Source organism: Salvelinus namaycush, chromosome 30, assembly GCF_016432855.1.
Source record: "Salvelinus namaycush isolate Seneca chromosome 30, SaNama_1.0, whole genome shotgun sequence".
NCBI classification, from domain to species: domain Eukaryota; kingdom Metazoa; phylum Chordata; class Actinopteri; order Salmoniformes; family Salmonidae; genus Salvelinus; species Salvelinus namaycush.
Genome location: NC_052336.1, coordinates 22,322,470 through 22,349,015, shown reverse-complemented (window position 1 = coordinate 22,349,015; position 26,546 = coordinate 22,322,470). Strand labels below are relative to the sequence as shown.

At 45.1% G+C, this 26,546-nt stretch overlaps 1 protein-coding gene across 2 annotated transcripts in view; it reads right to left on the bottom strand.

Moving 5' to 3' along the window:
- LOC120025320 (coiled-coil domain-containing protein 102A-like) overlaps window positions 1-26,546 on the bottom strand; it is a 67,624-nt gene that overhangs the window by 22,532 nt on the left and 18,546 nt on the right. For both annotated transcript variants that reach the window (XM_038969818.1, XM_038969817.1), the window contains exons 2-6: window positions 9,923-10,661; window positions 7,872-8,089; window positions 6,970-7,078; window positions 5,912-6,028; window positions 4,947-5,156 (exon numbers count right to left, since the gene is read on the bottom strand). In XM_038969818.1, coding sequence (XP_038825746.1) covers window positions 4,947-5,156; window positions 5,912-6,028; window positions 6,970-7,078; window positions 7,872-8,089; window positions 9,923-10,570 — 1,302 coding nt within the window. In that variant the 5' untranslated portion in view covers window positions 10,571-10,661. The remainder of the gene's footprint in view (window positions 1-4,946; window positions 5,157-5,911; window positions 6,029-6,969; window positions 7,079-7,871; window positions 8,090-9,922; window positions 10,662-26,546) is intronic.

The window sequence follows — 26,546 nt, the reverse complement described above, 5'->3', positions numbered from 1 at the left end:
CTACAGGATGTGACCGGCACTGTGGCTCTCAGCTCAGCCTCTGATTAAATACATGTATCAAACCTCTCTTTACCCCTCTCTCTGCACTGTACTTTCTTCATCAATAGGCTGCAGTTCAACTTGTCTTCAATGTGACCAATGGAACCAATACACGCACGCATGCACACACGCACGCACGCACACACACACACACAGGGGGAACAAACCCACAGTAGCCTACACACCAAGATGGATGACAACACACAGGCACAAACACAGTCCCATTCCCCCTCTCTCTCCTCAGGCCATCTGAATTGTACCGCGACAGAGGACATCAATCTCCTAGCTGGCCGTGAGTTGCTCAGAAAGTCTGGGCTGAGGATGGATATGATTTTGGTATCAATCACACTTTGTTCTTTGTCGGTGTCGCCACAGTGTCTTAATCGCTCTGCGTGTTTCTCTCCCCCTGTCTCGATCGATACCCTGCCTCAACAACACACAGAGAAGGACATCCATCCAGTCACACAGTCTCAATGTCTCCAGCCTGGCCTATTTGTATACTAGAGACACACACACATACATCCTATTCCATATCTGGGTTGATTTACTTGGTGCTTGGCCTCTGCTTTTCAGGTCCTCTACTCTCTACACTCTCACTTACTCCCCGTTTCCCTCTTTCTTTTTCTACCATCCTTCTTCCATCCATCTTTTTCCTCCTCCTCCCTCTCGCCACTCCACCCTGGCTGACTGAGTGTGTGAGAATGACTGGATGAGAGAGAGAGAGAGAGAGAGAGAGAGAGAGAGAGAGAGAGAGAGAGAGAGAGAGAGAGAGAGAGAGAGAGAGAGAGAGAGAGAGAGAGAGAGAGAGAGAGAGAATAAATCAGTGAGTGGGTGGGTGAGAGAGCGAGAGAGAGAATGAATGAGTGAGTGAGTGGGTGGGTGAGAGAGTGAGTAAATAAGTTACTAAAGGAGAGTGAGTGTTGAGTGAGAGTGCAGGAGAGAGAGAGAGTGAATGAGTGATGGCTGTGGTGCGTATGCAGGGTGCTTAAGGCCCAGTCTATAAATCTGAAGGACGGTGCTCATAACGAGCCTACACCGAGTGTTTTTATTCCTCCATAGATTACTCAAACAGGACACAGCTGGACCCAGAGATTACACCCAGACAGAGATAGATCGAGAGGGAAGAATGGCGGGAGGGAGGGACAGACGGAGGGAGAGCAACATATCCTCTATTCTCCTCTATTCTGTCCCAGGGGTGACCTGATGTGTTACCCGTGATCAGTTGCCACAGAGTGCGACGCTCTCATTCCACAGCAGCCAGCTAGAGACCATGTCTGATGAACACATGCGTCGTACGTGTCTGATGAGAGGCATATTTCCTACGTGTCCAACAACCAGGCAGAGACCTAACGACTAGAGATTATTCACAGCCGTACAGTATGTAATATAATGTGTTAGCACTGGCGGGAGGTTGTATGCCATACAGTGCACTGAGCCTTATCCAGCCTAATGCATTCATGTCATCTAGTGCACAAGGACACTACCCAGTTGGAACAGGCCACCTGCTCTTGATGGATAAAGGTGCCTAATCTCTGTGACATGGGCAGAATTTATGGACAGCACAGGATAATTGGGTCCTGTGGCAGTGTAGCACTGTGCAGGAGGGGGACAGATTTGAACGGAAGATGTCAAGGTTCCTCCATCTCCATTTGTCTGTCTGTGTGCTCCACATTCACTTTCCTTCCCACTCCTCCCTCTGTCTCCCAGTTCATGTGAGACTATTTGCAAATAAGTATCCCTCAGGGCGGAAGGCCCGATGTGTGTTAATCCTAGAGCCTAGAGGGGTAAGCGCGGTGCGCCAGCAACCGAAAGGTCTCTGGTTCGAATCCCAGAGCCGACTAAATGAAAAATCTGTTGATGTGCCATTGCTCCTGTAATTCATTTGGGATAAGATAGTCTGCTAAATGACTCAAATGCAAATGTTAGAGGTAGGGCTGGGTATTGCCAGGGATCACATGATATTTTATCAGAATTCTGAGGTGATTTGATGTTCTGAACATACAGTATTGCTCACTGAGCATACAAAATATTAGGAACACCTGCTCTTTCCATGACATAGACTGACCAGGTGAATCCAGGTGAAAGCTATGATCCCTTATTGATGTCACCTGTTAAATCCACTTTAATCAGTGTAGATGAAGGGGAGGAGACAGGTTAAAGAAGGATGTTTAAGTCTTGAGACAATTGAGACATGGCTTGTGTATGTGTGCCATTCAGAGGGTGAATGGGCTGATAGTATGGTAGTAGGTGCCAGGCGCACCAGTTTGAGTGTGTCAAGAACCGCAACACTGCTGGGTTTTTCACACTCAACAGTTTTCCGTGTGCATCAAGAATAGTCCACCACCCAAAGGACATCCAGGCAACTTGACACAACTGCGGGACGTATTGGAGTCAACATGGGCCAGCATCACTGTTGAATGCTTTTGACACCTTGTAGTCCATGCCCTGGCGAATTGAGGCTCTTCTGAGGGCAAAAGGGGGTGCAATTCAATATTTGGAAGGTGTTCCTAAAGTTTTGTACACAGTGTATGTCTGCTGCAGAGAGACAAGAGGGCGTCGGCTCACTTTTTATTTTTAAAGGTAGAGAACAAGCTATAGGATAAAAATTACCGAGTTTTGGCACAGGTACAGCCGACTAGGTACAGCGTTAGCTAATGCTACCTAGAGTTGCTCATTTTTATATATTTTTTATTTACTTACAAATTGATAAAATACAATATTGTCCCAAAATATACTGAACAAAAATATAAATGCAACATGTAAAGTGTTGGTATGAACCTAGGACTAGTCCTAGAGGCATGGAGAGGCAGCCTTTAGTTATTATGCCCCCAGGCTCTGGAATAGCCTGCCAGAGAACCTGAGGGGGACAAAACTGTGGACATATTTAAAAGAGATATAAAAACACACCTTTTTAGCTTTGCTTTTCCTTGGGGTGCTTTTAGTCGTTCAGTTTTTATTGTTATTCTTTAGTTTTTATCCTTTAATGGTTGTTGTGTAGTTTTTTTTCTCCTTTGTTTGTTTTCTTTGAAGCACATTGCATTGCATTCTATGTCTGAAATCTGCTTTATAAATAAAGCTTGATTTGATGAGCTGAAATAAAATATCCCAGAAATGTTCCATATCCACAAAAGGCTTTTCTCTTAAAGTTTGTGCACAAATTTGTTTACATCCCTGTTAGTGAGCATTTCTCCTTTGCCACGATAATTCATCCACCTGACAGGTGTGGTATATCAAAAAGCTGATTAAACAGCATGATCATTACACAGGTGCACCTTGTGCTGGGGACTATAAAAGGCCACGCTAAAATGTGCAGTTTTGTCACACAACACAATGCCACAGATATCTCAAGTTTTGATGGAGCAAGCAATTTGCATGCTGACTGCAGGAATGTCCAGCAGAGCTGTTGCCAGAGAATAGAATTTTCATTTCTTTACCACAAGCTGCAACGTCATTATAGAGAATTTGGCAGTACATCCAACCAGCCTCATAACCGCAGACCACGTGTAACCACGCCAGCCCAGGACCTTCACATCCGGCTTCTTCACCTGTGGGATTGTCTGAGGGGGGAGGGGGGTTCTGAGGAGTATTTCTGTCTGAAATATAGCCCTTTTGTGGGGAAAAACTCATTCTGATTGACTGGGCCTGGCTCCCCAGGGGGTGGCTGCACCCTTGCCCAGTCATATGAAATCAATAGACTAGGGACCAATGAATTTATTTAAATTGACTGATTTCCTAACATGTTACTCAGCAAAAAATGTGGCATGTTGCGTTTATATTTTTGTTCAGTATAATATTACGATACGTAACTACACATCCCCCCTCCTCCCCCATCACAAGTTACAGGGTCCTCAGGTGGAAAAGCCCCAGATACATGACCCCAGAAGTGTATACTGCAGTAAAGGAAACCCAAGGGCACAGGTATTACACAGGTATCAATGTATCATACCACATCAAATGCAGCTGACTAAACTCCACTCAGCGGTGAAGGAGGGTTCTGATGAACAACACCAACAGAGTGAAGCTGAGGCTTTGTGGTATTCAGCTCCGGCTACATTGACTCGTCCAACGTCAATAATAATTATGTGACGCTTATCTTGTACCTATGTTTGTCCTCTGTAGTTAAGTGCCTATCTTTGATTGCTGAAATCCATACTTTTTCAATAAATGTTAATCAAATACAATCAGACTGTTTGCTCATTGCTGTTTCTATAAGATGGCAACTCAGTGCAAATGCACGTGCCAATTGAATCTCAACAAGGAAGCAGCCTGTGGTTGAATTTGATTCACGTTTATTGAAAGTATGGGTTTCAGCAAACAAAGAAAAGGCACGCAACTAGAGGGCAAACATAGGTACAAGGTTAGCGTTTCACTATTTACATTTTATTGACATTGGGCAATTGGATGTAGCTGAATTTCACAAAGTCTGGTCCATGCTCTTCTCCCTTGGTGGGGTTCATCAGAAACTCCATTCACCATAAAGTGGAGTTCAGTCAGCTACATGAAATGGTACTTGGGTAAAAGCCTGGGGGTGTATGAAACCTCTCCTGGGTAGACCACACTAGTGAACCTCCCATATGTGCCTCAGTCAGAGGTGCACGGAGGGGGGAGTCAGAGGTGCACGGAGGGGGGAGTCAGAGGCGCACGGAGGGGGGAGTCAGAGGCGCACGGAGGGGGGAGTCAGAGGCGCACGGAGGGGGGAGTCAGAGGCGCACGGAGGGGGGAGTCAGAGGCGCACGGAGGGGGGAGTCAGAGGCGCACGGAGGGGGGAGTCAGAGGTGCACGGAGGGGGGAGTCAGAGGCGCACGGAGGTGGGAGTCAGAGGTGCACGGAGGGGGGAGTCAGAGGCGCACGGAGGGGGGAGTCAGAGGCGCACGCAGGGGGGGGAGGTTCCTGCTCTCTGCCCTCACCTTGTTCCTCTCAAACAACTCAGTCTGGATGGTCTTGAGGTCAGTGTCCAGGGCACTGGCCGCCTGCCGCCGTTTACGGGCCAGCTGTTCCTCCAGGTCCTCCGTCTGCGCCCGCAGCTTTTTGTTGTCTCTCTCAAGCGCCAGCTTCTCGGTCTCCAGACGCTCCCGCCGGCCCCACTCGGCAGCGTTCTCCACCTGCAGCCGCTCCATCTGAGGAGGAGTGGAGCAGGAGAGGAGGGAAAACAATGTCAAATCAGAGGGAGAGGACGAGGTCAGAGGGTAAGTTGAATCAATCAATCGCTGTACCAGAGAGGAATATTGAGACGCCTCCCTGCAGTCAGTCAGTCAGAGCACCAGTGTCCAGGTCGTGGTAGTAAAGCCCTTTGTAAACGCTCTACAAGTGAATGGACGCTACATTAGCACTTTATCATACTCTCCTTTCCTTCAGCCTGCCAGCCACCACAGCAGAGCCATTACACATTCACAGGGTGTATTCCCACGGCTGATACCCGAGCAGCGCAGAGCGGAGAGGATGTTGCTGCTGGGGCAATGAGGAAGGATAGAGGAGGGAGAGAAAAGAGAAGAGAGGTGTGAGGCACGTGGGGCTGACAGTGGGCTGGTGTCGGGCCCCCGGGGGCCGCTGGGACAATGTGACACGCTCCTCTGAGGGGGGACAGGCGATGGGATGAGGGCTCTCTAATGAACACTTCAAAGGAGAGGACTCGTTCCACTCCACCATGAGCCACAGGCATGAAATATACTCTCCAAAAATTACAACTTAGTATGTCAGTGACGCACTGCCCACCCAGCCAGCTCCCACTGCCACCATGTCAACTAGTGGGTCACATGGAGTCAGAGACAAGTGTGCACTTGATTTCAATTGCTGTTGAATGGGCTGAATCACCCCCATTAAATGTAAAGGGATTTGAGATCTATAAAACGATAGAAGTGTGTTTAAGCCTCACCTCTGCTCGTAGCTCGGCCAGTTTCTTGTCCATACTAGTGCGTGCTCCCAGCTCATCCTCCAGGTCCTCCGACATACGACCCAACTCATCCTGGTGTACCTCCTTCAACATGTTCAGCTGAGAGAGAGAGAGAGAGAGAGCGAGAGAGAGAGAGCGAGAGCGAGAGCGAGAGAGAGAGAGAGAGAGAGAGAGAGAGAGAGAGAGATGGATGGATACAGCCAGACAGCAGGAACATCTACAGGTGTTAAGCTCCTTGTTAAGAATGTGGGCATCCATGGTCTTAGCGTTAGTTCTCTCTCCTCCTATAAACTGAGCCACCTTCAAGGATGATACATTCCCATACAACATGACGTTCTCACTCAGCTGTGCAGGCTGCAGCGGTTTCTCCCGTTAACCTCGGAGATCCCACCGTGGTCCAGGCACATATTACACACATGCCACATCTCCACCTTCACCTCTCCTTCTCTGCACTCTCCTTCTCATCAAAACAGTCATTCCCGCTCTCACTGTTCTCATCCCTCTTATCGCTCCTCTCCATCTTCTCCTCTACCACCTCTTCTCCTCTCTGCCCTTCATGATATCCGGAGAGATTTTTCAGGCTTCACTGACTACCCTGCCAGTGAATTCATGGTTTTCCAATGACATCGACGGGCACACACACACACACACACACACACACACACACACACACACACACACACACACACACACACACACACACAGAGCTTGTCTGCATTGAGCACAGAGTGCCTCCTAGTGGCTGTCTCCTGTAAACACACACCCTCTCTCTGAGCCGGCGGCTCTGGCTCTTTGAAGCTGCTGTCTCAGCGGGTGTGTCTGTGTGAGGTGGATGTGTGCCAGTCTGCCAGGCTGTATTGACGTAGGTACGGACCATATTCCCAAGGCCAATATGATGACAACACTTCTAAGACCACCAGGATGAAAGGGCTGACTTTTGATGCCTTTACCCCGTTTGAAGCATGGCCTCAGAGGGCACGTATACGTCCCCTGGATGGTTGTTGGGGGATTAGAAGGTAAAGGTGACCCTTGAATCTCACCTGTTTCATGGCTTCCTGCTTGGTCTTGTTCTGCTCCTCGTATTTGAGTTTCCATTGGTTCAGCTCTGTTTCCAGCTTTTCTATGCTCTTACTGAGTGCATGCTTATCCCTGGGGAGAGAACATAGTTGGTTAAATACTGCTCTAGCAACATAGGTGATGACTATTCAACAGAGATAGAACACAAACCTTCAGAGAACAATCTAAAACATGCACAATATTAGTTCTGAATATTTAATACAGGAAAAAAGCGGTGCCTATTCAATGTGTTTTTGAAGGAAGAGACTTGACAGAACCTGTGTCCCCAAAATACTTTGTAACCATGATGACATCAAAACAGAGTTGGATAGATGTTATGATTTAACTAAAAGTGACAGCTGACTTCAATATTCTGGGTGAATATAAATGTCTTCTCCTGAGGTCAGCAGGGTGCCTATGGCACTGACAGAATGAACATTCCAGAATAGCCCAACAGAAACCAGTCTTACAGACAGACGGGCTCTGCCAGATTGTTGGACCTGAAGATGCAGACCAATCACCAGCGGAAATCAGCAGCCTCCAGAGAGCTCATAAAACAGTTATGATTCTAATGGAAAAGATCATGTGGCTGATGGTAGTGTTGGCGAGAGTGGGAAGCTGCAGCGGTGCCAGAGCTGAGCTCAGGCCAATACAGGAGGCTCTGCTTGTAAATTATGAGACTGGCATCTCAGCCAACGGTGGAACAGAGGAGAGACAGAGCAGTTACTAGTCTACACTTTCTATACACTCAACATGAATGCTAATTTCCATACGAGCCATAATATATCTGAGGAAAGCACCTTCACATAATTGAATAGTCCTCAACCTCTCTAAATATTGCCCTCCTTCAGTCTCCTTTCCTCCTCCCTCGCTCCCCTCTCCTTACTCGCGTTCTTTGAGCAGGACCTTCTGTGATTCGTCGAGGCGGAGCTGGAGGGCGTTGATCTTGCCGGGGTCCTCCTCCATGGCAGCGATGTCATCCCAGAGCAGCCGGCTGCGGTCCTGACGACTCAGGGCAGAACGCAGGCTGCTGGCACTACGGGCGTCCCACGAGTCTGGACCTTCCGCCTTGGACCTCAGCACTGACTCCAACAGCTCCAGCTCCTAGGAGAATGACAGAGGATCGAGAAAGTGGAAGGGAGGGAGGGAAAGACAGAGGGTGTAAGTAAAAGGGAGAATCCGGGAGAATGACCAGAAAGAAGAGAGGAATGAGGAAGAGGGATATATGACATTTCATTCACTGTTAGTCTACACCTGTTGTTTACGAAGCATATGACAAATAAGATGTTATTTGATTAGATGAACCATGCAGTGGAGTCACCCCACTCTGAAACCCTGAAGTCAGCCATCACAGCTCCACTCCAAGCGAGAAGGCTGGAGAGCGAAGCAGACTCCGAGACTCAAATATTTACTTTTCTTAATTAAACCCCACCAGGGAGACAGGTTTTTTCCTAGCTCAACAGCGCCGGTACAGCAGCTATCATATTACCCCCTATCCCAATTTCCTGTCTGTAAAAATTTAATTCCCAGGACGTTTGACGGAGTAATCAAAAACTTTTTCAACCACATATTTTTTCTTCTCTTCCTTCTCTTCCTGTCTCTGGGAACCACACAGGGCTCCGGACCCTCTGCCAACCTCCTGTTACTGAGAGAGCTGAGCACAAGAGCACAACCATCAGATTGAAGGAAAAACACAGGCTGTTACCAACGGTGGCCAGCAGGGGGACCTAGAGGCTCATGTATGAGGTGGAGGTGAGCGGGTAGCCGCTGCTCCTCTCACTCAGCCCGCCACATGTGGAAGCACTCAGCGTGTCTGTGTAAGACTGAGGGAGAGAACAATGGAGGGGCAGGAAATGGGATTGTATGTGAGCATCCCCACAATGCCCAGCTCATTTTCATGCTGCTGTTTATCCAACAGTGATTTATTATACATGGCCAGCTGCTTGCCTAGGGAGAGCTCAGTGTGTGTGTTGGCCCATGGTGAGCCACTGAGGAAGAATCTGACTGGACATTCTCCTCCAGGTTGTGTTGTATGTCTTCTCATTATTCACTTATTTTCTGTTTCCCCTTTGGCTCCAGACTGGGAAACTGAGAATGGTTATCGCCATTACCTTTCATGCCTGAAGTGGACCACCTGTTCTGTATGAGTGTGAAAGTGTGTGTCTGTCAGAGTGTTTCCATGGAAACAGCAGCCCACCCCGTGTGTGAGTTGGCTGAAGGTCAAGTCAGATTGCTAATGACATTGATCTGTATTCACTGCTGCTTGAGCTGCATACAGCTGAACACTCCTTGCCAAGATACACATTTCCTAAAAACAGAAACCTCATCTTGTCCAACTCTCAACAACGCGTTCTAAATAGGACTTGAATACACATTATGATCCCAGGTAGAATGCTACCCTACTGTAAACCTGATGAGCCAGCTCAGGGAGTCTATTTTGACCTGTGTCTAATTGACAAAGGACATCTGAGGACACCAACAGCTACAATGCCTTCCAATCATGCAAGATGCCTGGCTTTTCTGTGACAGGAAGCTTGTTTTATTTCGTGTGTCTAACAGGGAATTTCCCATCCCTCCAAAATGTCTGAGAATATGAGGCTCACAGAGAGGGGACTGGGCTCCAATGATGCAGTACCCAAGCTGTGCCCCTTGGGTAGAAGATAGGGTGGTGCAGGGGGGATTCTATTTGAACAACAAAGCTACACTTCAGCAGAGCTCCCACTGAGGCACAATTCTGAAGGTTAAGCTCTGAGACATATCTGCTGCTGGCTCTTTATTAACAAGATGAAACGCTGGCCCAAATAAGTGACTGGTGCTATATCTTCTACCAAGAACTCCGACCAACCTTTCCCCTGGCTCAGATCTGTGCTGGGTTATAGAGTACTGTAGTGTGTCTCTGACATTGTTTGGTTCTAAAGTGTGTGACCATTCTCCCACCTTTTGTCTGTCAGGTTTCTCTGTGTCCACATCTCTCACTGGTTCCTGTTCTGGTGACCCGGGCCCCTCGCCCACCCTGTCCTGCTTGCTGTCCACAAGGGGCTGTGAGGAGGAGGAGGGTGGGGTGGAGGAGGAGGGTGGTGCTGAGGGGGCATGGGAGGGTGAGGCCTGGTCAGCATGGAGACGCAGTGCTTCCTGTCTGAGTGTCTCGTTCTCGGAGGCCAGTTCCTGGCGCTCCCGACGTGCGCCCATCAGCTCCTTGGTCAGGGTGTCCAGCCTCTGGCGGAGCTGCCGCACCTCGTCCCGTGCCCGGTTCCTCTCGGAGCGCACCTTGCTCCACTTCTCCCTCCAGTTGGCCGTGCAGTCCGACCACCAGCGCATGGTCTTCTCCATCTGGGCAGCTCGCGCCCTGGCCTCCTCCAGCTCCCTCAGACGTAGCTCCTCACGGCTCTCCCAGTCCCCAGACTCGCCCAGGCCAGGGGAAAGCAGCAGGGGAGGGCTAGAGCTGGGGGTACCCCCCGTGGGGCTGGGCGTGTGGGTCAGGCTATCAGGAGAGCGGACCCTGTCCGGCCCCAGGCCCAGGCCACAAAGCAGGCCCGCCCCGGACTTAGCGGCCTCGGCCATGTGGGGGCTAGGGGTGTGGTTCATCACAGAGCCGATGATGATCCAGGAAAAAGCAGGAAACACGAGCGATGCTGTGCACTCAGGAGTGCATGGTCGCGTTTACTCAGTTGGCTACCTGCAGATTCAAACACAAAACAGAGACACTGGTTAGTTGGACAGTACTAGGGCTGTTGCAATGACCATATTACCACCACACCTGCGGTCACGAGTCATGAAGGCAGTCAAATTCCTCATGACCGTTTAGTCACGGTAATTAGGCTTCTCCAAGCTCTGATGCTGCTGGTCATTAGTAGCCTACAAAACTTGCTAACTGCCTGGTACTCAGCAGTCTATTGTCCCTCTAATCACTCTGACATCAATGCAAATGTTTTCGAAAATCTAATCAAACACTTCATGACAGCCCATGAGCTCATGTTGCGCAAAATGTCTATAGGCTATGCAATTGCGTAAAAAAATAGAGTGATGGCCACTAATAAAAAGAGGAGGATCCCATCGGCTTTCTATAGGCTAGGTCTACAATATTTATTTCTCAACTTTGCTAATATTAAGCACAATGCTTATATTTACAACAGGACTATAGCCTACCTGGTTGGCATGAAAATAAACCACGGGGAAAATCGTCCTCCATTCGCTATTTAAGTGCATAGATGACAAGCATTTTTTACCGCTGCCCGTTTCAATACAGGTGCATGATAATGGTCCATTCTAAATCATAACAAATGTCACACATATATTATTTAGAATATGTGAAAACAAGATTAAGTCAAGAATAGTCTGATGGGTGACATTATTATCCTATCACTTGTGAATTCTATATTATCACTTGTGAATGATGCCCAGCATAAGAAACAATGCCTTTTTTTTCTTTACTTGTTTGAATCCTTGCCCAAAGGCCTATATATTTTAATAAGGTTTGTATCACAACTAAAGTGAGCAAATAATAAAAGCATTACATGCATAGTTGCATTTGTGGTCACTTTTGATAATGGTGTGTTCTGCTAATGGAACATTCACGCTTATATTCTACTACCATGTGCGCATTGCTGCGCTTATAATGTGAAGAAATAGCCTAATAGTTTATCAACATTTTAAGCTAAATGTTCTGATCTGTTGCATCAGCCACATTGCATAAAGGGTTTGTATTAATTTGGGATCTATCGCATCCCACAACTGTCCCAAACTATGATTGGAATATTTATTTATTGCACAGAATAGAATACTTCAACTTTTGTACTATGGGGGATAGTAGATTGACATAGGCTAGTGCTTTTGCTGTTTGTTAGGCCTACTCATCTTGTTGGCTGATGAAAAAATATCTTCAATATGCACCTCGGAATTGGATAAGGAAGTGCGCAGTTGCATCCCCGATGTGTCTGTCTTAACTTGTAGCCTGTGAGAAAGACCCAATCACTGAGAGCCGTGTGAGGGAGAGACGCTACGGATTGCGCATCACACACAGGGAGAAGGGCACAACGCAGGACTGTGACCCGCAAAAGGAATGGATTTTTTAGGGTGCATTACGGCCACAAAGGGGATGCCGCCTTGAAATTTGAGGCATTATTAAGTGCTTGTCAAATTGTGAATGAGAGACTATTGGAGTGTGTACAACCTGCGCAAAAAAAAAACAAAGCAGAGCTCATGCCTTTCAAGCTACATTTTTCCCCAGATCATCATTAGAGTCTCATCATGCAGCCTTACAATGTATTAAACATCAAAACATATAGCCCAACGTTTGCAGAACAACTAAATGAAGCATATAGGAGTACCTAATTCTTTGTTAACTACTCAACACAGAATAGTCGCATGTGTACCCTCCCCCAAATCGTTTGGAGAAAATATTTATATTTTATTCAGCTTTGTTCAATTGTATTTTATATACTATAAAATAATATAAAATAATGCCACGGAATTATAAGCAAATCTTGTCTGCTAAATGAACTAGTGCAGCCCACAACCGTTTGGCATAGCCACATCAGAGTATGCTATTCTTTTCTTCTGAAATAGACAACATTTTCTTCATCATGCTTCTTTAGACCTGTCTAAAATAAATAGTGGATTTATTGTGAAGGTGTAGGCTATATTACATGGATTTATTCGACTTTTTAAAATGGCTTGTAGGCTATGTGTGGAAGCCAGGAGATGCTAAATGTGTTTATGTTAATTAACGTGAGAGCTGCATATATTTGCTTGACAATCACCGGCTGACGAAATTCCGTGACCTCCACAGCCCTAGACAGTACAGTACAACTTCCTTTGACAGTAGGTCTTCATTTTTTACACGCTCTAGTCTACTCCTATTCTATGATCATCAACTGCCACAGTTGCCACGGTCGATAAATGAGTGACATAAAGTCCAGTGTCCCTGTGGAGTTCATAAATATGTTCTCCTGCTAGGTGTGATCTGGGGCCAGTCTGAGTAGGTGAGATACAATGGGCCATCCTCTTCATACTGTTCTGGTGCCAGTTACAGGAGGTTACAGATGAATGGTCACACGTTAGAGATTACCTAGAGCCAGTACAGCTTGAAGAAAGTTGCAAAGGTAATTTGCAAACAGCCAAGGATGAGAAACGAAGCTTCAACTAGCACCATGGCAACCCAGTAAACCCATTGACCTCACGCATGTCCAGACTCAGACTTCGGCTTAACACCATGGCAACTTGCAGTCCCTAGACACCGATGAATCGGTTACCAGAAAATAAATTATGCAGAAAGAGAGAATGAAAATATTCTACAGACAGGTCATCACTAGAGTACCACACACCCAACAGTCCCCGGAAGGCAGATTTGAACAGGTCATAAGCCATGGCAAAAATGTTTACAATTACAGGAAATTAGCTGTAAAACTGCAAAACTGTCTCTCAGCCTCATTGCAAAATGTGTAGAATAGCATGAGATTAGCTATAAAACTGCACATTTTCTCTCTGCCCTGTGACAATATGTGTAGAATTGCAAGAAATTTGCTATAAAACGACACATTTTTGCAGGGTCATGACCCTTGTCAACAACATCAAGAATACATGTGCATTTGCTGACAGTGAGGGACGGGTAGACTTGACAGACAGAAAAAGAAGAGGGGAGAGAGGATAGTGTAAGAGAGAAAGAAAGAGAGAGAGAGCGAAAGAGAGGGGGGGCGGGGGGGGGGCTGAGATGAGACCGTTTTAGCTGGTTTCTTGTAAGGGCTGAAACCGAAACTCTGATCATTACTTTCCGACAGCATGGTTTATCTATGTATGAGAATGAGGCGACTGAAGAGAATGAGAGGACTTTGGTGTAAAACGATATGAATTCTCAAATCAACACCCCAAACCAACTCTCTGGGGTGTAAAACATAAGATGAGCCTGGAGTCTAGTGCAGAATCCCTCGCCTTATCACCATCAGAGCCGTATCTGACATGTTTACTGCAACTTAATCACACCAGACCTGTGACACTGTGTGTGTGAGGGAGACTCGTGTAATGGATCAATTGCATGGCTGAGCCATAATTATTTGCTCTGGCTTAAGGGAAGCTGTTTATATGCTGATGAGAGAGACTAAATATAAAAATACACCCACCGTAGGCTACTAGCTTGGCACACCAAACGTACAAAGATGCAAATTGTGTAATAAACATAACAAGGATTCTGCAGTAATAAACCAATACATTAGTCCCAAACACTGAGCAGCAAACTCACCAGTTCCTGTGAGTAACAAATGTATGAGGGACACTCATTCACCATGCATTCTCTCAAAGATCTTGTCTAAAATACAATCTCTGTCTCTGACTGGTCTCTGTACTAGTGGACTATATGAAAGACCGGGAGCAGTGCCGTCAGAGATGTATTATGTACCTATGTAACACCTTCACTGCCTGCAGTCTCCTTGTGATCCGTATTCTCCATGTCTCTCACTAGCTTACTCTGTCACTCCGCACCAGGGCTCACGCTACAGCTCAGAGATGGTGGTGGGAGTCAGCTGTGGCAGTCCAGTAGAGGAAGGAGATAACCTCCCCCTTCTTTTCACCTACAATGAACCCTATCCTCTGAGAGTCTTGTCTCGTGCTCTCTAAAAGGGAGGCAGCGACAGAGACAGAAAGGGAGATGGTTTGGGCCCTGTCGCCTTTGTACGACATATCCGTCAGGGATAGCAACATACACAGAAACATACACAATGGCTCTGTCTGGACCACAAACCATTTCTGTTGTCCCCTCGCATGGAAAGGGAACGCTTTTATGGAGAGAAAAAGTGAACATATATAAGTATGTGTAAGAAGAGGAGAACAGGTGAAGAGGCTGCTACCGAAAATAAGAAGATAAAGTGGAGAACGAGACACAACTCTTCTTCTATCAGCTACCTGTGGATGTAATCTGAACTGAATCAAGTGAAGACACATAGGAACCGGGGCTAGTAATACAAAAGGGAGACAGAGAAAGCAGAGAGGGGGAGAGTGAGGGAAAGAAAAAGGAACACAGAGCTGATACATGGTTCTTGTTAAGTTTGTAATCTGAACCCCATCAGACGCAGACAGGAAGGTAGAACGAGAGCAGGAACGAGAGAAGAATGAGAAGGTAAGAGAAAGTATGAAACAGAGGGACAGAAGAAGAGTGCAGAAACCCAAAGACGATGACTGGTAGAGATTACATTTTGGTATAGAGGAGATAGGCTATAAGAAGGGAAATGTTTGGTCTGTGTCTGGCTGACAGACAGAGGGTTTTGAAGGCTGCAGCTGGACAAGACACCTGGGTGTTTTCGCTGTACATACACAGTGGTTTTCACCTAGGCCAACATGGAGGGGACAGTACTGTATGGCTTCAATGAATCAATCAAGCACTAAGTTGCTCTTCAGGATCAGGATTGCAAAGAAAACAATTTCGAACTCCTGCGTAGGAATGGTCTATTTTGTAACTGTCTACTTAGAGCGTAAAAGGAGGTTGAACAGTCTGCTAAAATATTTTTTTTCAAACAGACAAACAGACAGGCAGACATTGCACTTAAATGTGGTTACACAAAGGAAACATGCATACATTTCTATGGAGCGCAGTTGACTTTACCACAGCGAGCTCTTCCTGTCACTTCATTTCAGAGGTCAGGGGTGAAGAGTGTTTGTGTCTGTTTCTGGAATATCACAGTGGTACGGGTGCTGAGATAATGGGCTAAGCTGTTGCGTCTCTCTACATAATGATCAAAGACCCATCTCGACAATATCAAAGCCTACTGACAGACTAACATTTTCAACATGCCAATCAAAAGTTCAAGTTGTTCTTCGGACCCATCCATGACCTAGAAGGTTAGCTGCTGTTCTATGAATTATCTAATTGGTTTGAATGGACTATCTGTTGTCTCCCTCTTATGGCTCCAGGGGGTACTTGTTCACCTTCACTGATCTGAGTCTTGTATGGAAACATCAAGGTATTGGACCGGGAAGTGATCCTAATACTGAGTGACTACTGCAGACAGATACAATAAGCACAAACAAAAGTCTAGTCAACGAACTCCAAGAGAAAAAAGTAGGGCAAATCAACGTGGCTCTACCAACAGGTGAGTGAAAGAATGAGTGCAAAAGGGAGCGAGTTTCAAAAAGACTCCAGACGGAGAGAAGAGATGGACAGAGACTGAAAACTAGAAAAGAAAGGACAAAGTAAAAGCTGGAGCTGAGTTTTAGCATTTAAATACAATCTGGTCCAAGACAGTGGTATCATGGATCAGCGAACCCAAAATGAAATGCCTCTATAAATAAGCCAATTTCTCTGGGGAACTTCCATTGGAAACTGGTTCCAGCTGGAGGATCCAAGCTCACGTGGGATACGTGGAATCCAGCCGATAGCTGCAGGATATTGAGAAATGAAACGCAGAAAGAGAGAGTAGAGTAGCCTTCACTGGAACCTACCACAGAGACGCACCACCACTCAAAGCAACAGAAACTAATATGAATAGATATGTTTAACTATAAAGTGTGTTGCGATTATAAATGCACTTTAAATCAAGTTTGATTCCATTTATACTGTAAGACAAACATGACATGTATATGCTAATTCTATTCCATCTAGACTGTGTGGGGTATAATGGTTAGGGAATACAAGAACACAGAGCTGTCACTACACGCCTCGTGTTGCTGTGAGAAAACAGTGTTCTGCCATCAGAGATAGAGGTGAGACAGAGGTTGCAGGCAGAAAATTATACAACTGTATTCAAGTGAAAGAGAGAAAGGAACAATATAATTCACTGCTGCTGGTGCTACATTGCCAATGCACTTTCCTATTTTTAGCAAGACACAAAAACAGTATCTTTATACAAAAAGCACAACTGCTTTAGTTGTTACAGGCTGTATCGTGCGTCCCAGTTGCCTACACGACAGCACCTTGCGGTTTTACACCTGAAACTGCCAAAGGAAGCCAGACAGGCTGTGCAGCCCAGGGTCTACAACCGCAGACTGAGAAGGTGTAGTTCTTCTATATTTCTTCCATCATGGTGAAGCGGAAAGCATTTTTTGGGGGGGGTTCACCGCTTAATTCGTTCTTATCTGAAAACACACAAAACAAACACGTACCTATTAACACGAGTGCTTGTCTCTGCATCTTTTTACGTAGAAGTGCAGAAAGCCACAGGACCAGATCTGAGATGGTAGTGGTGCTATCACTTTCTCTAAGTGCTTTGAGATGTTGTGTTATTGGTGCAACTGAAGGTAAGACAAGACTATCTGGGGCAAACACTTCAGCATAGGAGGAAACAGTTCACTTCACTTCAGTACGTCAAGTGACTCGAAAAGTACCAAGCAATAGCCTCACCAAATATATGCAGGAGTGATGAAGTGAGAGCTTCTGGCTCATTTTAATCTAGCTCATGTTATTCAACGGAGAAAATCATTGTACCGTGACTTTGGGCTCACTAACGTTAAAACACCATCAGGAAAATGGGTCATGATTTGGTCATCTTGCTACCATGATATTAAATCTTCAACAGACAGCAACAGCAGAGGGAAGCGTTTTGCAAAACGTAAGTACTAGAGACTTAAAAACATATGAACAGTCTCTGATTAATATTTTTTCAGTGATGCTTGTCCAAATACCACACACAAAGTGTCATAGCGCATTAAAATCTCTTAGTCTGTAGCGCCTAACTGCTTTGGTAAGCAAAAAAATCTCCCAATTCTAGACTCCAGTAAAATAACAACAATCCATGGATTTTAGGGCTTCTTGTTTCCTGTTGAGGCCCTGTATAATGGAGAGGGGGGGACAGGAATCAGGATCGGAGTATCACACAGCTGGCATAGCAATCTCCCTCTTCTACATATCAATGATCCGAACAACCTGCCCTGGCTGTGACTGTGCTCTTAATTGGGTCTCCACCCAGCAGGATGAGGGGGGACAATGAGAGGGCCAGGGGACAGCTGACCAGCAGAGAGAGTGGAGTCTGCATCTCAGAGTCAGGGTCCAATGGTAACAGCCAGGGTAAGAGAGGGGCCTTCTGCACTGCAGAGACTGACTGGTACTGCTGCACATATCAGCAAATTAAAGCTTGCTTTCACTGAGGACATAAAGGTCAACACTAATGTGTGACATTTTATTAGTCCCCACAAGGTCAATTGCTATATCTAGGGTAGAGGTCGACCGATTAATTGGAATGGCCGATTAATTAGGGCCGATTTCAAGTTTTCATAACAATCGGTAATCGGCATTTTTTGACACCGATCATGGCCGATTACATTGCACTCCACGAGGAGACTGTGTGGCAGGCTGACTACCTGTTATGCGAGTGGAGCAAGTAGCCAAGGTAAGGTGCTAGATAGCATTAAACGTATCCTATAAAAAACAATCAATCTTAACATAATCACTAGTTAACTACACATGGTTGATGATATTACTAGTTTATCTAGCTTGTCCTGTGATGCATATAATTGATGTGGTGCCTGTTAATTTATCATTGAATCATAGCCTACTTCGCCAAACGGGTGATTTAACAAGAGCATTCGCGAAAAAAGCACTGTCGTTGCACCAATGTGTACCTAACCATAAACATCAACGCCTTTCTTAAAATCAATACACAAGTATATATTTTTAAACCTGCATATTTAGTTAATATTGCCTGCTAACATGAATTTCTTTTAACTAGGGAAATTGTGTCACTTCTCTTGCGATCTGTGCAACAGAGTCAGGGTATATGCAGCAGTTTGGGCCGCCTGGCTCGTTGCGAACTGTGTGAAGACTATTTCTTCCTAACAAAGACAGCCAACTTCGCCAAACGGGGGATGATTTAACAACAGCGCATTTGCGAAAAAAGCACAATCATTGCATGAATGTACCTAACCATAAACATCAATGCCTTTCTTAAAATCAATACACAGAAGTATATTTTTTTAAACCTGCATATTTAGTTAAAATAAATCCAGGTTGGCAGGCAATATTAAACTAGGGAAATTGTGTCACTTCACTTGCGTTCATTGCACGCAGAGTCAAGGTATATGCAACAGTTTGGGCCGCCTGGCTCGTTGCGAACTAATTTGCCAGAATTTTTACGTAATTATGAAATAACATTGAAGGTTGTGCAATGTAACAGGAATATTTAGACTTATGGATGCCACCCGTTAGATAAAATACGGAATGGTTCCATATTTCACTGAAAGAATAAACGTTTTGTTTTTGAAATGATAGTTTCCGGATTTTACCATATTAATGTCCTAAGGCTCGTATTTCTGTGTGTTATTATATTATAATTAAGTCTATGATTTGATAGAGCAGTCTGACTGAGCGATGCTAGGCAGCAGCAGGCTCGTAAGCATTCATTCAAACAGCGCTTTATTGCGTCTGCCAGCAGCTCTTCGCAATGCTTCAAACATTGCGCTGTTTATGACTTCAAGCCTATCACCTTCCGAGATTAGGCTGGAAATACTAAAGTACCTATTAGAACATCCAATAGTCAAAGGTATATGAAATACAAATGGTATAGAGAGAAATAGTCCTATAATAACTACAACCTAAAACGTCTTACCTGGGAATATTGAAGACTCATGTTAAAAGGAACCACCAGCTTTCATATGTTCTCATGTTCTGAGCAAGGAACTTAAACGTTAGCTTTTTTACATGGCACATATTGCATTTTTACTTTCTTCTCCAACACTTTGTTTTTGCATTATTTAAACCAAATTGAACATGTTTCATTATTTATTTGAGACTAAATTGATTTTATTGACGTATTATATTAAGTTAAAATAAAAGTGTTCATTGTTCATTCAGTATTGTTGTAATTGTCATTATTACACATATATATATATATATAAAAAATCAGCCGATTAATCGGTATCGGCTTTTTTTGGTCCTCCAATAATCGTTATCGGCGTTGAAAAATCATAATCGGTCGACCTCTAATCTAGGGGGTTTAGGGTTAAGGTTAGAATTAGTGTTATGGTTAGAATTAGGTTCAGGCTTAGTTTTAGGGTTAGGGTTGAGGTTAGGTTTTGGTGTTAAGGTTAGGGTTAGTTTGTGGTTAGGGAAAATAGGACTTTGAATGGGACTGAATTGTGTATCCCCACAAGGTTAGTTATACAAGGCTGTGTGTGTGTGTGTGTGTGTGTGTGTGTGTGTGTGTGTGTGTGTGTGTGTGTGTGTGTGTGTGTGTGTGTGTGTGTGTGTGTGTGTGTGTGCGTGTGCGTGTGCGTGCGTGCGTGTGTGTGCGGGGGAAAGTGACTGAATAGAAGCTGACAGAGGTATGAGGATGACTGAAGAAGCTGGCTGTTTTAATCCTGTTAGCTGGCGTCAGGGCACAAGAGGGACACGACACAGAGGGGATGTTTCAACACTAATCATCCATCAAATAAAGAACCATGACATTCAAGGGCCCAAGGGGACTTACATGTACACTACCGTTCAAAAGTTTGGGGTCACTTAGAAATATCCTTGTTTGTGAAAGAAAAGCACATTTCTTTGTCCATTTAAATAACATCAAATTGATCAGAAATACAGTGTAGACATTGTTAATGTTGTAAATGACTATTGTAGCTGGAAACGGCAGATTTTATATGGAATATCGACATAGGCGTACAGAGGCCTTTTACCAGCAACCATCACTCCTGTGTTCCAATGGCATGTTGTGTTAGCTAATCCATGTTTATAATTTTAAAAGGCTAATTGATCATTAGAAAACCCTTTTGCAAAAAAACCCTGTTAGCACAGCTGAAAACTGTTGTCCTGATTAAAGAAGCAATAAAACTGGCCTTCTTTAGACTAGTTGAGTATCAGGAGCATCAGCATTTATGGGTTTGATTACAGGCTCCAAATGGCCAGAAACAAAGAACTTTCTTCTGAAACACGTCAGTCTATTCTTGTTCTGAAAAATAAAGGCTATTCTATGCGAGAAATTGCCAAGAAACTGAAGATCTCATACAACACTGTGTACTGGGTCTAACCAGAATAGAAAGAGGAGTGGGAGGCCCCGGTGCACAACTGAGCAAGAGGACAAGTACATTAGAGTGTCTAGTTTGAGAAACAGATGCCTCACAAGACCTCAACTGGCAGCTTCATTAAACAGTACCCTCAAAACACCAGTCTCAACGTCAACAGTGAAGAGGCGACTCCGGGATGCTGGCCTTCTAGGCAAAGTTGCAAAGAAAAAGCCATATCTCAGACTGGCCAATAAAAATAAAATATTAAGATGGGCAAAAAAACACAGACACTGGACAGAGGTACTCTTCCTAGAAGGCCAGCATCCCGGAGTCGCCTCTTTACTGTCGACGTTGAGACTGGTGTTTCTTTGTCAATTTCTCACTTTCTTACTTGTCAATCTCTTACTTGTCAGCCAAAGGTAAACCCAGAGAGATAACCTTAATCTGCAGGAAAACGGCTGTGTCTTGGAAGTTTCACTAGGGGGCGATAGGAGGTGATGTGCAGTGCCTCCCTGCAGGCAGTCTGAATACATGAATGACTAAGCAGCAGCAGCCAGCTAATTAACACTGGGGCCGATCCTGCTAATGACAACAGCACCTGGCCACAGGGCTCTGCTCTATCGCCTACAGGGATAACATCACATTGTCTCTGTTTCTAACAATAACCAAGGATCTGAGGGGGAGAAGCTAGGTGCCTTCAGGCTACATTGATCTTGCAGTGTTGTCATCCATCCAGCACGTCTGACAAAGTCGGAGCAGTAATTAATGAAGAGAAGCAGAGCTGTCTTTAACTCAATATACAGTATGTTAACCGTAATCTCTCCCATCCCTTTCAATCATTTACTTGCACGTGTATTTCTCTCCTCCCTATGACCAGGGTTGTCTTCCTGAAGGGCAGAGTTATTCTGAGCTCGAGTTCGTGGTCAGCTGGTTATTTCCCTGTCTTGAATCTTCCTCACTACACTTTATCATCCTGTCACTGTACAGGACATAGCGCCTGTGGACACCTGGCATCACCGCTTTAACAGAGTTACTGCAGCTATCCAACAGTCACATCTGGCACCATTGCAAGGACACACTGGACTGCAAGATAGAGGGTTGAGGAAAAAGAGAGGTGGAAAACAGTGAGGAAATGGTAAAGCAATAAAAGACTGGAAAGATTAAAGAAAAACTTAGACTGAAGGTCAAAATAAGGTGTGTGATGGGACATTGCAAAATTCCCATTCTGAACCCTATGTGCTTGATTAAATGGCTTCTATGGATTGTATGACGACACATGGATCATTGTTAACTTGCTATATTAAATATGTTGTGCAGTATGAATCATTGGTACTGCATAACGGGACACATGTGATGGATAATATATGACGTGAATAACGATGTGAATTGTATTGCCTTAACTCCCTCTAGCTATGTAATGGAATTTTGAAAAGACACAAAGACAGAGCACTGGAGACAAGTAGAATTGTCAGTATTCACATTCACAGACCGTGAAGCCCAGCATGCCGAGACTTGTGATGGAATAGTACAGCTTCAGTGTCTGGATAGACCATGTGGTTACTGAGATCTGAGGGATGGAAAAGTGACAGCCTTGATAAGGAATAGGGAATGACATTTCGTTCAGACAACGACGGAGGGAGCAGAGCAGACCATGTGAGGCAGTAGCTGAGGGAGGGGCGGCAAAGACCGGGAGGGAGGAGGCCTTTGACAGGGCAGCCGACTCAGCCGTAGATGGGGGAGTGTAACAGGCCTTTGGGATGGCAGCAGATGGAAGAATAGAGGCCACTATTGATGGGGTTTCCCCTCTGGATATAAAAACATACAGGTTATTTAAAGCCCAGAGTCAGCCTGCCCTGCCGCCATCCACCCCGCAGGCATAGACACACCCATTTGATTTATTACCGGCCGCACTACCCAGAGAGAGGAGAGAGGCAGATGAAAGATGGGAGTTTAGGTGAAAGGAGAGCAGGGGAATGAATAGATGTCACGGCTGTGTAAGTATGAGGGTCTACCATGGAAGAATGTGTGAATGAGTGTGTGACTCATCGTGTGAGCGCTTGTGGTAACATGTGTGTTGGGTTGGAGTGCAGAGATAAAGTTCTCTTCCTTTCACCACCCGTTCTGACACTATGGGCTCTTATGAAAATCCTTTTGTGTGTGCAAAATGTGGGTGTAAGGCGTATGTTTGCGTGTGTGTAGTTGAATGACCCGACACTTTCTCTCTTTTGCGGAAACTAACTGAAGCTTGTTTGGCATCCCAATAAACACGCTGTAAAAGTTTTCCACCAAAGGGCCACGGCTCTGTGGCTCTTTTGTTCTGAGGGAAGTTTGGGAAGCAGCAGAGGGGAAATAGCCACAACCATGTGACCCATGAAGGAGATGCAGAAGCTATGGAGCAAAGGTTGGCTTAGATTATTGAAAACATGTTAACTACATTTCGTCTCCAATGTTTATTGAAAACATAAATAAAGTTGCACAATGAGCACTTCTTGTCTCTCAAATACATTGTTACAGTTGTTTGTTAGCTAGCTAGTGGATTTTTGCCATATTAGCATAGACGTGACATCAGTCAAACTACCTCATAACAAGACATGGTATCAAGAACAAGATAAAACTAGCTGAAACGAGCCACTTACGATTCCCCACATGGCAGCTTCTTGTCATTGTTGCTAGCTATCTGGCCATCCAGAATCACAACAACACACTGCCTTCTGCCCCTTTGAAGCGTGTGCATCGTTTTCAAGACTTTCTCAGCTAACCCGTCTATACAAGAAATATTTGCATCCCTGTTTGTTCTCATAATGTCTGAGCAAGAACAGACATGCTTGACAGAAGATCCAGGTCTATATGTACCAGTCAACCGCTGCCCATCTACACTGCAAGGTAAGGCATGCTGGAGGGAGAACTCAAATCTGAGGTAAACCCACACACCCTTCACTCGCAAACACACACTCTTAGAAAAAAAGGTGCTATCTAGAACCTAAAAGGGTTCTTCAGCTGTCCCCATAGGAGAACCCTTTTCGGTCCCACGTAGAACCGTTTTGGGTTCCATGTAAAACCCTTTCCACAGAGGAACCCGAAAGAGTTCTACCTGAAACCAAAAATGTTTCTACTTGGAACAAAAAAGGGTTCTCCTATGGGGATAACCGAAGAACCCTTTTCGGACCCTGTTTCCTAAGAGTGTAAAGACAATGAGAGAGATGAGAATGAGAGAGTGAAGCACTGCTAGATCTGCAGGAATGGTCATTTTACAGGAATCGATGCTGTGGCGAAGCCAGAACAAGCAGCAGCCACTCTTACTTCAAACCGTCTGTTCTATGATCCTCTTCCTTCCCGTCTCTATAGCTGAGATTCCTGAGATTTGATGTCCTCATGGCTCAAAACAAAAACGTTTCTACATCCACTCTATTAACAGGTCTCTCTGTCCAACAGGTGCTCTTCCTCATACTCGTCCTGATTCTTCTCTTCCCCACACTCTCTTCTCTATTCTTGCTGTTTTTGCTGTCTTTACTCTCTCCAACTCTTTCTTCTCCTGCCCTCTCCCACTGTACTATATCCCCATCCGGGTCTCTCCCACTCTCTCTTTCTCTATCTCTCTCTCTCCCTCAGTCTTTGACAGGGACATGTCCTCTGACCCAGAGAGCTGGGCTGAGCTGTGGCTCAAACGCCCCCAAATCACTCAAGTACAACCCACACCAATATCAACACCAAAGCTATCAGAATGACAAACACATGTTAGAATACATTAGAAAGAATGTCAAAATACTGTATCTTGCCTCTTTGATTCCCACCCACTCTCTTCCCCCTTCTCTTTAACTGTGTACATACCGCCCCCCCCCCCCCCCCCCCCCCCACCCTTCTTGATTCCCGTCAGCCGTCATGGCTGCTGAGTGTTGTAGCCGTGTGACGACTCCCAGTCCAGCCAACAGCCTCTTTATCACTGCAAACTGGGCCATAAACATTTCCGCCCCATAAACACACGTTACAATCCCTCCACAAAGTGAGGGGTTCTTATCTATCTATTAATACAAGTTAAGGGGCTGGTTTTGAGTCAAGGCTAAGTTTTTAAAAATACCATAACTGGAGGACATTTATATCAGGTCTGGAATAGTGAGAGGGGTTTTATGTTAAAAGCAGGGGTTTGTGGGAATGTGGTCAGAGTGGATTTAATCAGAAGAGTTTCAGAGGATTCCCTCACTTCCACAGAGTTGGAGTATAAAAAAACTGTGCTGGAGCAAGCATAGCTCTGTGATTTTGGTTTGACCACAACCCTTTCTCTGAGACCCTATATAGGGCTGGGCCTGTAAACAGTTCCTTTGACCGCATGAGTCAGAGGGGAGGGAATGTGTGTCTCGCTGTGACCGTACACTCTGGTTTTGGGACTATGGTTGATCTGGGAGCCCTTCATTAGCAGTTTGCTTAGCCAGAGCACCTGGTCTATAGCACTATAAACCAACAGACATTCGTGTAAAAAAATATTTTGAAACTGACCATTCAGAAGCAAACATGTGGGAGGAGAGAGACCTATTTAGCTAACTATGGATCCAATTTAAAGCTTTGAAACCAAGCCAGCGTGAGATGTTCCAAACTTCAAACGGTCTGAGAAAAGAAATGCTAAACTCATACGAAGTAAAGCACTTCAGAAAAAAAGATTTGTAACTCGAGACCTGCACTCAATATATTTTCCTCAAACAAAACTCACCAGAATTAGGACTTCCCCCTTATGACTCGTCAAAGGAATGTCCATTGAGGATGTTCAACAGCCTGTGCAGCGGAAGCGGAATGGTGGGATGGGTTTGGCTGATTCATAACTCGTTAAATTTCAGTTAACATCCTCAGAAGGAAGAGAGCCTCACAGCTGTGATAAAGACCCGACAGGGGTTAGAGGTCAGCAGTGAGTTATAACAGGACAGCCTGCTCTGCCTGCCAGGCAGCAAGGAACAGCAAACATGGGTAGGCTCAGAGACTCTCCAACTCCAACTAGGAAAGTCGAAGGGCTCAATTCAATCAGATCTGTTTAAGTCTACGTCTGTATACCGGTTGTTCTGACGGTGTCGGAAGTCGAACTGTGTTAGAGCTGTCAAATCCACAAGTGCCTCCCGGCATTTATACCTAAAGCAGACATTGCCGTTGACTACACAGTGAGACATTAACATAAATCCCATGCAGCCTTGTTTACAAGTTGGAACACTGGAATGTGAGATGTAATCTACACCTCCATTAGGATGATAAACATCCTCATTATTTTGTTTAATGATTTTTCAATTTGAGCGTCATTATTTCTATATAGCCTACCCTTTCTCTTTCTCGATTTCTAACTTAGGGGTTCCCATTTTGATATCTGAAAATTATCACGAGCCCAACCATGTGAAAAAAATGATGGAATTAACAGCCAATGGTAACTTCTTTATTTGGGGCTATGGCAGTCAATTGAAAAACATTCTAACAGTATTTCTGATTGTCTTCTCAACTCACCATTACATATTTTTCATGTGGGGCTATGACAGTCAATTGCAAATTAGACTGACATAATGTATCTTCTCTCACCACCACTAATGAAATGGGTGTGCTTAATGCATATCACATCGGAGCTTCTCAAAGTCAGGGGGCGTGGTTGACACTGCGCACCTCATCTCTACTGTCAAAT